The sequence below is a fragment of the Pipistrellus hanaki genome, assembly GCF_964339955.1.
Source record: "Pipistrellus hanaki genome assembly, chromosome: 3".
NCBI classification, from domain to species: Eukaryota; Metazoa; Chordata; class Mammalia; order Chiroptera; family Vespertilionidae; genus Pipistrellus; species Pipistrellus hanaki.
Window position 1 is genome coordinate 14095395 of NC_140505.1, and position 13332 is coordinate 14108726.

The following is a 13332-nucleotide window of genomic DNA, read 5'->3' on the forward strand; positions in this document are numbered from 1 at the left end:
GCCAGGTCATTTGAGACTTGAAATCTGATAATGCCCTAATTAGTATAAGGAGATTTTGAATGCCCACAGTAGTCTTGAATTTGTGTACTCGATGTTACTCAGATTTTAATTTCCTTGTTTTTCTTTCAAACTTGACTTTGTATATTGTTTATATATTTTGGGAATTTGGCTTCAGACATTTGTGCTACTTTAATTAAAAGGTACATATAGTGTGCTGTCACTATATTGATTTTTACAAGATGAATTTCTAATTATATTATGTATTAGTAGTCACATTTTATTATTCACTTTAGTAACTAAGAACTTTGAAAGCATTTTGAAGCATCCAGAATAAAGAGTCCTACATGCCACCACTTCAAGGACATAAGGACAGTCTTAAAAGCCATTGTTGTTACCTTCGCCTCATGTATGTGCTATTATTCTGGTATTAGAAGATTCCTTTTTTTTAAATTTAGATATTAATGCTTCAGGTCTTTGGCTGTAACTCTAAAAGAGCATTATCAGGGATTTGATATGTAGAAATCATCTACCTAGTTCAACTCCTTCACTTCAGATATCTGGGAACTGAGGCCCAGTTTTTACAGGTGCCCTGGCTCAGTGCTTCTCAAACTATCTGTGGTAGAGAATCATTCTTTTTTCCTATCCCCAATGCATGACAGGCTATTCATTTTGTAAACTATAATAAAAATGAAGTACTAGAAAAAATAACTTTAAAATGACATGTATAGTTCTAAATGCTTCCTCTTAATTTCAGTGTTTATCTCAGTGTAGGTAGATTACAGAGTTCTGAAACTAAGTAGTCCATAAACTTCACTTTGTACTAGTTCAGTGGTCAGGAAACTCATTAATCAACAGAGCCAAATATCAACAGTACAACGATTGAAATTTCTTTTGAGAGCCAGATTTTTTAAACTTAAACTTCTTCTAATGCCACTTCTTCAAAATAGACTCACCCAGGACGTGGTATTTTGTGGAAGAGCCACACTCAAGGGGCCAAAGTGGCTCGCAAGCCGCAGTTTGCCGACTAGTTTATCATTGCCTTAGGTTGGGGTTGGGAAAGCATGGTCCATGGGCTTCATCCAACTTGTTTTTTGTATGTCATGCAAGTTAAGAATTATTTTTACATTTTGAAGTGATTTTTGAAAATTTATACAAAATTCATATTTCAGTGTGTTTAAATAAAATTTTAATGAAACACAGAGTCACGCATTCTTTTAAGTATTGTCTATGGCTGCTTTTCCCCTGTAATATTGGGGTTGAGGCAGGGATGAGTAGTTGAGAATGAGACCATATGGTCTATTGAGCCTAAATATTCCTGTCTGGCCCTTTACAGAAAAAGTTAAGATCTGAAGATCTGGCTTTAGAACAAAATAGTAGTTAGTGATAGAGTTGAGCATACAAACAGGGTCTACATTTTTAAGAATGTGTTTTAAATATTATTATTAGCTGATAAATATTATGCCACTTTTCTCATTTAAATCTCTCAATAATCCCTTTTTATAAAAGTTAGGTAAGTTTAGATCTCTCTGATCTAGTTTTGGATACCTTTTTTGCTCCTAAAACTGTTAACTCTATTAGTGTATTATTTTTTAATTCATATCTAGTGAATTAAAAATGGTTAAATATTTTCTAACATGGATTTTGTTATCAGCACCTGGTTCAGAATACTCAGCTTCTTTTCCCCTGTTGCACATTATTCTATAATGGATGTTTCTGTGTTCAGGTCCAATGAGAGAGTTTAGGTATGACTTAGAAAAACATTATTTCTAGTAAAAAGATTGCTCCTTCAAATATCTATCACTTAAAGAAAAGCAATACTGCAACTAAACTTTAGTGGCAGGTTTCTATGGTAAAATAGTAAAGATATAACAGGTGAGGTCCTGGTTACAAGAAAAACAATTGAAATTTTAAGTGACTTTTGGAGGAACAACAGACTTTCCGTGTTTTGCCTCTACCACTCATTAAGCTGCAAAACAACAGTTCCCATCATAGTGTTGTCAAGCCAATATGTCAATTAACATATTGCTTTATTTCTTTTTTTAATATATTTTTATTGATTTCTGAGAGGAAGGGAGAGGGAGGGAGAGATAGAAACATCAATGATGAGAGAGAATCATTTATCGGCTGCCTCTTGCATGTCCCCAATGGGGATCGAGCCCGCAAGCCAGGCATGTGCCATTGACCAGAATTGTACCCAGGACCTTTCAATCCACAGGCCAATGCTCTATCCAATGAGGCAAACCGGCTAGGGCTATTTCTTGATGTATGCAGTAAAAAACTGCTTTTTATGGTAGATGTTAATTCTTTGTTTTCCTACCTTTGTATGTGATCACTCAGCAATATATTGCTATAAAGATATAGCGATAGCTGTCAGCTTTACATTTGATACAGGAGCCGCTTCATGATAAGGACCCTTTAAAAGCTGAATCTTGATTTTGTTTTGTTTTTTCCTAAAATAAAATAAAAAATTATTGCTGAGATAGCTTACTCATTATGATGAAAGTAACTACAGTTTGATATTGTGTTACTTGCTATTTTATTCTACTTTTAAGTCAATTTGTAAACAATAATTATGTTCTTGCTTAATGAAAAATAACATAAATGAGAATAAAATAATATAGGAAGTTTTCGCAAAATCTCACTGTCTTTTCAAGCCATGGCTAGTTCTTCTTTTCCCAAATCTGAGAGTGCCAAAGATTTAATGCAGGAGATGCTGGTAAATACTGCCCAGCAGCTGTGTCCTAATTCTAGATAGGGCTCTTCCTTTGTATGTTATAACAAAGTCATTGACTAGATGGCCATGCATTAAAGAAAGATGAAGTGCTTAATATATAGCAGGACTTATTATTTAGCCACAGGAGAGGGTCACCTTTCAAATATTCCAAAAGAATGTAAGCTTGGAACTATTAATGCATGAAATTTTGGGACTCATGAGCAGTAGGTGTTTTTAGACATTTTATATAACACATTTTCAAATATTTATTTGAATGAAATATTTCTGTTTTGTTTTAAATTTATGCTACACTGTAGTGGTAAGTGGTAACAACTGTCTCTCCAGGAGTATACAAAATCTTAACTATTTGAACTATTAGAATAGCTTGTGATTGACCTTTGCTTATTTGGGCTAGTTTTTAATATATTTATTTGTTTAACCATTGGTTGGGTCTTCTCCCCGGCCCCACATATCAGATGTACAGGTAGTTAAGAAATGTTTGGGGTTAACACATTTTTATATCTGGTTTTTACTTAAACATTGATTGTCTTTTGGGGGCCCCCATTATCTAAGCAATTTCTATAGCTACTTTCTAACCAGTACAGCATGTCCCACATTTATTCCTTAGCATATATTATAGTGATTGAGTTTCTGTTTCTAAAAAATTTTGGTAGAAAGAATTAATGTGGAAAGCAGTTTGTTTTTTTGCAGCTTGACTGCAGGGGACCCGAGTAGCATGCATTACTATGTCTGTGAAACTTCTTGGAAGCAAGCCAGTATGTTAGGGTGAGCGATTCATATGTAAGCGGTGAGCCACTAAAAGGCTTGCACAGTATTACAACTCTTCTGAGATGAGGAAGTGTTAGGAAATTCAGCAGTAAAGCAGCAGCAGCAACAGCAACAAGCAGCCACAGTGAAAGTAAAGATAGGGCAGGTTCACTGTTAGCGTATTGCACAGTGTGAGGCAGTGAGCACGCAGCTCTCCATCCTGCTGCCAGAAGGAGGCAAACCCAAACTGTCTGTTGCAAGATTTTTCTGGTTTCATGTTTATGATGTTAAGTCATGTGATAATACTGTACCATAAGTTGCCAACTTTGCTTTACTGTAGAGAGGATCCTTTGCTGCAGTGCTTTTCCCCCCATTCTTTTTCTTTTTTTTTCTCTTAAAAAAGAAAAAAAATTGTGCAATGTATGTGTATGCCCACACCATGCCGAGACGACACTTACCGGTAAATAATCTTTGTATCCCTGAGGTAAGATACTGTTTCTGCTTTCCCTGCACAGTGCTGCTGCAGCACGGAGCAGATCCAAACATTCGGAACACTGATGGGAAATCAGCCCTGGACCTGGCAGATCCTTCAGCAAAAGCTGTTCTTACAGGTAAGAAAACCGAGAGCTACCGAATTAGTTCATCTATGTTACTGGCTTGATTTTAGAAAATCTTTATGCACTGAATTTTATTTTGTTTCTACTGATTAAGCTCAACAAAAATATGTGCCATTATCTCTACTTCATTATTGATTTGGTATGTTAACAGTCTCATTAATTGCTATGCCTGCTCTTACAAGCATTAAGCAATAGGATTGTTTATTCTAGTTAGAATTTCTGAGAATTATAGCATTGAATGGTAACATATCATTCACTAATGTTGTAGTCATTTTTTATTGTTTAGATCGTAATTTTCTTGTAACCTCATCTTCTAGTTGACTCTTTTGAAGTCCTTCACTATGGAGCAAACAAGGGCATTTGTATTACTTTATAAAGTAGTTTTGATTGGAAAGACAACCTGCTACCGTATTTACTTGGATCAATAGTTAAATAAAATATGATGCTGCTTTTTCCTTGCCACTCTGCTTATATTTTTGTTGTATCTTCTCACTTTATCATGTTACCTAACTACTTTTTTAACTTGTCCGTTTTACTTCAGATAATGAAAATTTTTGGCTTCACTATTGATTTAATTAAGACAAATGTCAAGAAGCAGCAAAGAGGAAAGGATATCTCATAATTAGTATAGAAAATAATGCTCTAAGTAATATGGCATTGAGCAACTGTTTTCATTGATCTTCATTTCTCAAAATGCTGCATTGGATCTATTTTTGTTTTTATTCTTAACATCTGAGTTTTGCTGCCTTTGCCTTCTTTTACTTAACTGACCTTTGCAATTTGGAGCCTCTTTGTCACTGCATTGCTAAGAGTATTGTTGTAAGTGCTTGTGTGGAAGTAAATGAGTTTTTGCTTCCTTTACATTTGCCCATATTTGAAGAAAATAAATCGTTTGTTCACTTTTAAGTTTGGTGTCATGCTGTGCATTTTTAACAAAGATTCTGAGGTGAATGGAAAACATTTATATACAGAAAGCTTTGAAAATATGCGGAATTCTGGTTAATTATTCTGTATAGAAGATTACTTCCCACTGTGCTAAAATTAATATAATCTCTGCTAAATCAGAGTAATATGATTTTTCTCAATTAAAAGGTTAGTTGATTGGGATACTGAATCAAGATAACATACACTAGAGAAATAAAGCTATTTTAAACCAGTGTAGATAAGAAATTAAGTATAATTATAAAATTTTAAATAATGAAATTAAAATATATAGCCTCAGGCTTGCTTAGGCTCTGCAGCCTTTCACTGTCTTCTTTTAACAATGCCCTGGCAACAATCGCAGCTTTGGATTGGTCTCTGACGAAGGGAGAAATATGGTTCAGAGTAATGGAGGTAGATTATAAATGCTGACCATGGCTGTCTCTATATCTGAGTGTCCTCCTTATGACCTTTTTTCTCTTCAGCCCTCAACACCTGTCTTGTCCATTTGTTTGAATCATTTAATGCAATACTGCTTTTAGATCCACTTATATTTTTCTAAGAAAAGGTTTTAAATATAAGTTAATTAACAAGAAGAAGCTACCTCCTAATTTGGAATGAATTTTAGGTGAGGTCATCTTGGCTGTTTAAGTTTGGGAAAGAGCTGTGACATAATACGTTACGGAGACTAAAGATTCCTGGAGAACAGATACTGTATCTATTGTATTTGTTAGACTTGATTGGAAAAGCATCTATTATTGCATCTTGTTTAGATTAGGATGATATTCATTCTTCTTGGTCATTATACTGTTCATTAATTATTCTTTTCAAGAATATTTACTTTTTTGGAAATGACATACAACTTTTCAGTTATGATTTAAAAAACATTCTAGAACATTCTGGTAATAGTAATTTGTGGAAAATATAAGCTAATGATATTTACGCATTCATGTTATATAATGTAATGAAATAACACAAGTGAAATGTATTTCTAAATGTATTTTTGCCCATGCGGGTACTTTTCTAAGCAATTCTTTGGAATTATACTGGAAGTACTATTTCTGAAGCTAAATTGAAAAGATTAAGCATTGATAAAAGGGAATGTTTTGAAAGGAATGACAGAGTTATTAGAGACTAGATGCTGTAGGTTTGTATGGTGTTGGCTGTAGGTTTTTCATATGAGGCTTTCATTATGTTGAGGTATTATCCCTCTCTTCCCACTTTGCTGAGAGTTGTTGTTTTTTATCTAGAAAGGGTGTTGGATTTTGTCAAATGCTTTTTATGCATCAATTGATATGATTATGTGATTTTTGTTTCTTAATTTGTTTATGTAATGTATCACATTTATTGATTTGCGGATATTGTACCATCCTTGCATCCCTGGAAAAAATCCCATTTGATCATGGTGTATGATCTTTCTAATGTATTACTGAATCCAGTTTGCTAGAATTTTGTTGAGTATTTTAGCATTTATGTTCATCAAGGATATTGACCTGTTCCCTTTTTTGTGGTGTCTTTATCTGGTTTTGGGAGTAGGGTAATTCTGGCTTCATAAAAAGAGCTTGAAAGTGTACCTTCCTGTTGAATTTTTTGGAATATTCTGAGGAGGATAGGTTTTAGGTTTTCTTTGAATGCTTGGTAGAACTTCCGGATCAGGACTTTAGTTTGCTGGAAGATTTTTGATTGCTGTTTTAATTTCTTTGGTAGTTATCAGCCTATTCAGGTTTTTTTATTCTTCTTGGTTGAGTTTTAGGAGCTTGTATTTTTCTAAGAATATGTCCATTTCATCTAGGTTGTCCACTTTGTTGGAATAGAGTTGTTTATAGTATTTTTTCATAATTATTTGTATTTCTGTGGGATCAATGTTACTTCACCTCTTTCATTTCTGGTTTTGTTTATTTGGGCACTCTCTCTGTTTTTTGCTGAGCCTGGCTAGAGATTCATCAATCTTGTTTATCCTCTCAAAGAACCAGCTCTTGGTTTTGTTGATCCTTTGTATTTTTATTTATTTATTTATTTATTTATTTATTTATTTATTTATTTATCTGTCTCTGGCATTTATCTCTCTGATCTTTATTGTTGTCTTTCTTTTGCTTATGCTGGGCTTTTCTTGTTGCTCTCTTTCTAACTCTTTGAGTTGTAGGGTTAGATAATTTATTACCATTGGTTCTTGTTTTTTGAGGAAGTCCTGTAAGAGCTATGAACTACTCTCTGAAGACTGCTTTCACTATGTCCCATAGTTTTTGGATTGTTGTGTTTTCATTGTCATTTGTTGCCATGATGCTTTTTATATCTTCTTTGATCTCTCTGGTAACCCAGTCATTGTTTAATAGCATACTATTTAGCCTCCAGGTGTTTGATTTTTTAAAATTGTTTTTATTGTAGTTGATTTCTAGTTTTATGTCATTGTGATCTGAGAAGATGCTTAATATGATTTCTATTTTCTTGAATTTGAAGAGACTTTGTGTCACAATATATGGCTTATTTTTTAAAATGACCCATGTGCACTTGAGAAGTATGTAAATTCTGTGGCTTTGGGGTGAAATGTTCTGAAGATGTAAATTAATTCCATCTGATCTAGTGAGTCATTTAGGATTAATGTTTCTTTGCTGATTTTTTGTTTACAGGATTTATCCAATGGTGATAGTGGGGTATTAAAGTCCCCTACTATGACTGTATTGATGTTAATCTCTCCCTTGATATCCTACAGAAGTTGTTTTTGGGTTTTCTTTTTATTACTATTTTTTAATTTTTTAAAAATGTATTTGGGTGTTCCTGTATTGAGTGTGTGTATATGTTTATCAGAGTTCTATCTTCTTGTTGGATTGCTCCCTTTAGTATTATAAAGTGGCCTTCCTTATCTTGTTATGTCCTTCACTTTGAAATCTAATTTTTCAGATATAGGTATTGCTACCCCTGCTTTTTTTTCCCATTTCCATTCGCCTGAAATACCTTTTCCCAGCCCTTCATAAGTATGTGAGAGTCCTTTCTTCTGAGTTGGGTTTCCTGGAGACAGCAAGTATATGGGTCATGTTTTCTTATCCACTTGGCTACCCTATATCTTTTGAATGGGGCATTTAATCCATTTACATTTAAATTTATTATTAATTAGAGGCCCAGTGCACGAAATTGGTGCACTGGGTATGGGGGGACAAGGGAGACCTCATCCCAGCCTGCATCCTCTCCAATCTGGGACACCTTGGGGGATGTGTGACTGCCGGTTTAGACCTGATTCCACAATCCAGAACTGCTGGCTTGCAACCACTCACCTGCCTGCCAGTTGGATCACCCCTAACCACTCCCCTGACAACCTGATCGATACCTAACTGCTCCCAATTACCCCCAATTGCCCTCCCCAGCTGGCCCAGGAACCTCCAATTACCCTCCCCTGCTGGCCCAGACATCCTCAACTGCCTTCCCATGCCAGCCTGGTTGCCCCCAACTGCCCTCCCTTGCTGGCCTGGTCACCCTGATCTGCCCTTACCTGCAGGCCTGATCGCCCACAGCTGCCTTCCCCTGCAGACATGGTCCCTCCTAACTTCCCTCCCTCCCCTGCAGGCAAAGTTGCCCCCAAATGCCCCCCCCTTTCAGCCATCTTTGACCACATGGGGGCGGCCATCTTGTGCAAGGACGTGAAGGTCGATTTGCATATTACCTCAATATTATATAGGATAGGTACTTGTTTATCATCATTTTAATTTTTTATACCTGTGTTTCTTCTTTACTTTCTATTTCTTCTTTTTACAACAGACCCTTTAGCATTTCCTGCATTGCTGGTTTGGTGGTGATAAACTCTCTTAGTCCTTTTTTTGCCTGTGATGTTTCTGATTTCACCCTCAATTTTTATTGATAGCTTTGCTGAGTACAGTACTCTTTGATTCAGACAATTCCTTTGCATGAGTTTGTATATTTCATTCCATTCCCTTCTGGCCTGATGTGTTTCTATTGAGAAATCAGTTCACTAGTTTGATAGGGGATCCTTTGTAGATAAGTTTCTGTCTCTCTCTGGCTGCTTTTAAGATTTTTACTTTGTTGTTGGTGTTTGCCAATTTAATTATAATGTGCCTTGGCACAGGTCTTTTGGGGTTCATTTTGTTTGGGACTCTGTGAGATTCTTGGACTTGTGTGAGTTTTTTCTTTCCTATATTAGAAAAGTTTTCTGTCATTATTTCTTTAAACTAGTTTTTTATTCCTTGCTCAGTTTCCTCTCCTTCTGGCACTCCTATTATGCGGATGTTGTTTTGTTTCATTCTGTCCCAAAGCTCCTTTAGGCTCTCCTCTTTAAGCTTTTTACCCCCCGTAGATGCTGCTCTGCTTGGGTATTTTTTTCTTTACTTTGTCTTCTAGCTCACTGATGAGGTCCTCTGTTCCTTCTAGTCTACTGTTGATGCTTTCTATTGAGTTCTTTATTGCAGTGATGTCATTTTTCATTTCTCTTGGTTCTTCTTCATTTCCTCTTGGTTCTTACACATATTGTTGAATTTGTCTTCCATCCTTTTTAGCAACCTCACGACCATTTCTCTGAATTCTTTCTCTGACATATTACTTGCCTCCATTTCATTTACTTTTCTGGTTGTGCCTCCTTTTCTTTCATATATGGGCTGTTTCTTTATCTCCCCTGGATCTCTCCTCTCCAGGTGTTTGGTTATGTAGCTCTCTTTCTCCTGCATTGACGTAATGACACAAAATACAACACAACAAGGCACAATGCACAAGGCATTGAACACAAATGTATTCATGATACTAATAACCCCAAATAAATGTGGCCACCAGAGAAAAGAGAATTAGGGGATTAAAAAAAAAAAAAAAAAGAGTGCAAAAATGATATTTAGAAAAGGAAAAAAGTAAGATAGGAAAGAAAGAATAAAAAAGAAGGCTGAAAAACTACTTATATGGGGAGAAAACTCCAATAGAACAACAACTAATCAAAAAAAGTGCAAACAACTAACACCTAGATATGAATGCAAACTACAAACAACAACTAATAATAAGCGAGGAGAAGAAAAACAGAAGCCAAAAAACAAAAGAGAGAAACAATCATACAAACAACCCAAGAAAAACGGTTGGGGGGGGGGGGGGGAGGAGAGAAAAAACTTTGGGTAGTGAAGAAAGGGAAGAGAGAAGTGTGTATGAACTTGCAGCAGGGAATCAGAAATTAGATAATATAAGTAGGATGAATTTTTAATGGTAAAATGAAGGAATTGGGAAAACCTAAAGCAGGATTAGAGTAAGAGAAACAGGAAAACAAAAGGGGAAAAGTGAGGAAGAGAATGTTGACATAAAGGTAAAGTTGAGATAGAGTAAAATGATGCTGAGGAAAATGAGAATAGGATGTAGAACACTAATCCCAAAATAAAATAAAATTAAAACTAAACGTTTTAAAAAAGTAGAAATAGCAGTAGTAATAATACTGATTAAAAATAAAAATATAATAATGAAAAAGGTAAAATCAATTGAGAAGAAAAGAAAAAAATTAGTTTCTTAAGTAAAAGATAAAAAATAATAATGTGCAGTAGTGAGGTTGTTCATTCCTCTACTGTTCTGTTTGGTATGCCTGTTTCCTGTCAGGTAGTAAGGACAGTATTGAAGTTCCCTGCATTCCACAGCTCCTCTGTGGTGTACGCCACAATCTTGTTTTCAAGCAGGCAGTATTTCTTTGTTACTCAGCCTGCCTGTGGTTGTATTTACACAAGAGTCAGTTTGTGATTCAATACCTGAGTGGCAGTGTTTCTGTATTACATCGGAGTTATAAGTCCTCTTTACCCAGTATTTAGAATTTGTTTTTCCTGCTGCACTTAATACTGATTTGGGGGTGTGGACTGCCCTAGAGCTGGTTTTCTGATTGTTTCTCCCCGCTCTGATCCCTAGGTTACACAAAAACAACTTCCTCCTGTTGTCTCTGAGAGTGTTTTTAATAGGGTGATCAAAAGCAAGGATTTAAAGAGAAAAAGAGCCAGAGTAAGTGTGCAAACTCACGATTTTTTTGCCCAAGCACTGCACACTTCTCTGCTCACGTCTCTGTGCACATCTTTTTCCCCTGGCACAGTGCAGCCGGTATACTGGGAAAATTTCAGGCTGCCTTTTTATGCCCAGCCCAGCTATGGGTTGATTTCTAGAGTTCCTTCTGTCAGCAGCCCTGTGGACCCCCTTCCACCTGGATTGCAGACCTCACCTTTCTCTGAGAAATCTGACCTTTCCCTGAGGAGGTGCAGAGCTCGTCCGATTCCACGTATTCGCACTGCATGAGACCCGGTGTTTGTGGGTTCGCTGCTGGTTCCTGGATGTTGTGGTTGTAGGGTCCCGGGAGGTATCTGATTCTTTCTGATTGATGGTAAGGCTAGACTTCCGATTACAGCCACTCTCCCCTTCAAGATGGCTCAGTCTCTGTGGCAGAGCTGGTTGCTTCAAGAGAGATTTCAGCAGCAATGAGGCTGCCCGGTTAGGGCAGCCTGGTCTGGCAGTCCCCAGCAGTCCCTTGGAGTATACCTGTCCCTCACTCACAAATAGACACTTCCTGTACATCCTCACACTCTCCTTTCATTCTCTCACTCACACACCATCTTGCAGCCTGCCTTCTCATTGGCAGCCACCTTCCTTTTCCCCTAAAAATATTTTTTAATTGGTATGATGGGTGAGTTATGTACTGAGCCTTTTATTACCAGATTTCTTGGGTATCTCTTTTGATTGAGAACATTTCAATTCTGAATGGATCAAACTTCCTGCAGCTGTCACATCAGACTTCCAAATGTCTAACCAGGGCCTATTTTTTACTCTTTTCTTTAGTCATGAATGCATTGTTTTGCACATTAGCTATACTACAGTGTAGCATATTTCATATCACGTATAGTGTATTTTTACTATTAGCCTAGTGATTACACACAGATTTCTCGTATTCTAAATTTTAACCTTAGAAATTATTGTTTATCAGTTATTAGGAAGCCTAAAAGAACAACATTCTTCCTAGAAAAAAAAAATCATAAGAGGTAATACCTTAGTTTTTAAGAAAAGCTGTACATCTATCCATCTAAGTTTTAACAGGGGAAAATTATTATTATATTAACATGAATTCCCTTTTAAAAATTCCATTTAGTGCTAGGCATGAAAGTTAAACCTTGTCATTGCAATAAAATAGTGTGAATACTAATTTTAAAGATAGATTGCAAATGTTAATCCCCTAACTGTTAAAATTTTATTAATGGTTTGATCAGTCTATAATTTTGGGCATGGATAGAAAAATCTAAGGTTTTTATTATCAAAAGTTATTGAAACACTTTTTGAAACCTTAAAAATAGGAAAATAATTTAGAAATGGACTGACCCAAAAACTTGGAGCTTAAACCCAATCCAATATAATGTCTCACTCATTTCTTAGCTTAAAGATTGTTCCTTAAAACTTAACTCATTAATAATACTGGCATGATTTATCATCATATTATCATAATAAAATTAACTAATTGGGTAATAAATTGATTTATCCAACTTTATAAATGCTATTTTGTAAGTCTTTACTCTCTTGTCAGTAGGCTTGAATAACACTCATTTCAAACATTAATATTTAGAATCTATAAGGAAAGATGTAATATTCAAAATGTTTGCACTATTTATTGGTAAAAGGCAGCTCAAATAAAGTAAGTCTTACACAAATTACAGGCAGTTAATGGAGTGGGAGGGAATAGAAACACTTTCTGCTTAGATAACCCAGCACTCTAATATTTCAAGCTCCTCCCATCAACCTTTTTGTGTAATTAAAGCCAGCAGGCTTACATCATTAAAACCAGCATGATTTTTCAGCCAATCAAAAATGACATGTTTGTGAAGCATAGTAACTTATTAGTGTATACCTGAGAGCAGAAGTCATTTTCCCCTATAAACTAGCAACTTTAGTTTATTCATTGCATTTTGTTTTAGAATATACAAATATAATATTTTAAATGAAAATTTAATTTTATTTATTTATTTAATATTTTATTGACTTTTTACAGAGAGGAAGGGAGAGAGATAGAGAACTAGAACGTCGATGAGAGAGAAACGTCGACCAGCTGACTCTGGCACACCCCCTACCAGGGATGCACCCGCAACCAATGTACATGCCCTTGACCGGAATTGAACCTGGGACCTTTCAGTCCGCAGACCTACGCTCTACCACTGAGCCAAACCGGTTTCGGCTTGGTTATAATTTTAACTCGAGAAGTATGTTAATGTTTTACCAATTTAAAAAAACACACAAAATTACATCAAGGATAAAATTTGAATGCAGACAGAAACAAATGAACCATCTGCATTTAGAATAAGTATACTTTCCAGGAAGACCAAA

The 13332-nt window shown here is 35.7% G+C and overlaps 1 protein-coding gene across 1 annotated transcript in view; it reads left to right on the forward strand.

Moving 5' to 3' along the window:
- The window catches only part of TNKS (tankyrase), a 150462-nt gene that overhangs the window by 45922 nt on the left and 91208 nt on the right, over window positions 1–13332 (forward strand). Inside the window, exon 3 of the mRNA XM_084877032.1 lies at window positions 3997–4092. Coding sequence (XP_084733158.1) covers window positions 3997–4092 — 96 coding nt within the window. The remainder of the gene's footprint in view (window positions 1–3996; window positions 4093–13332) is intronic.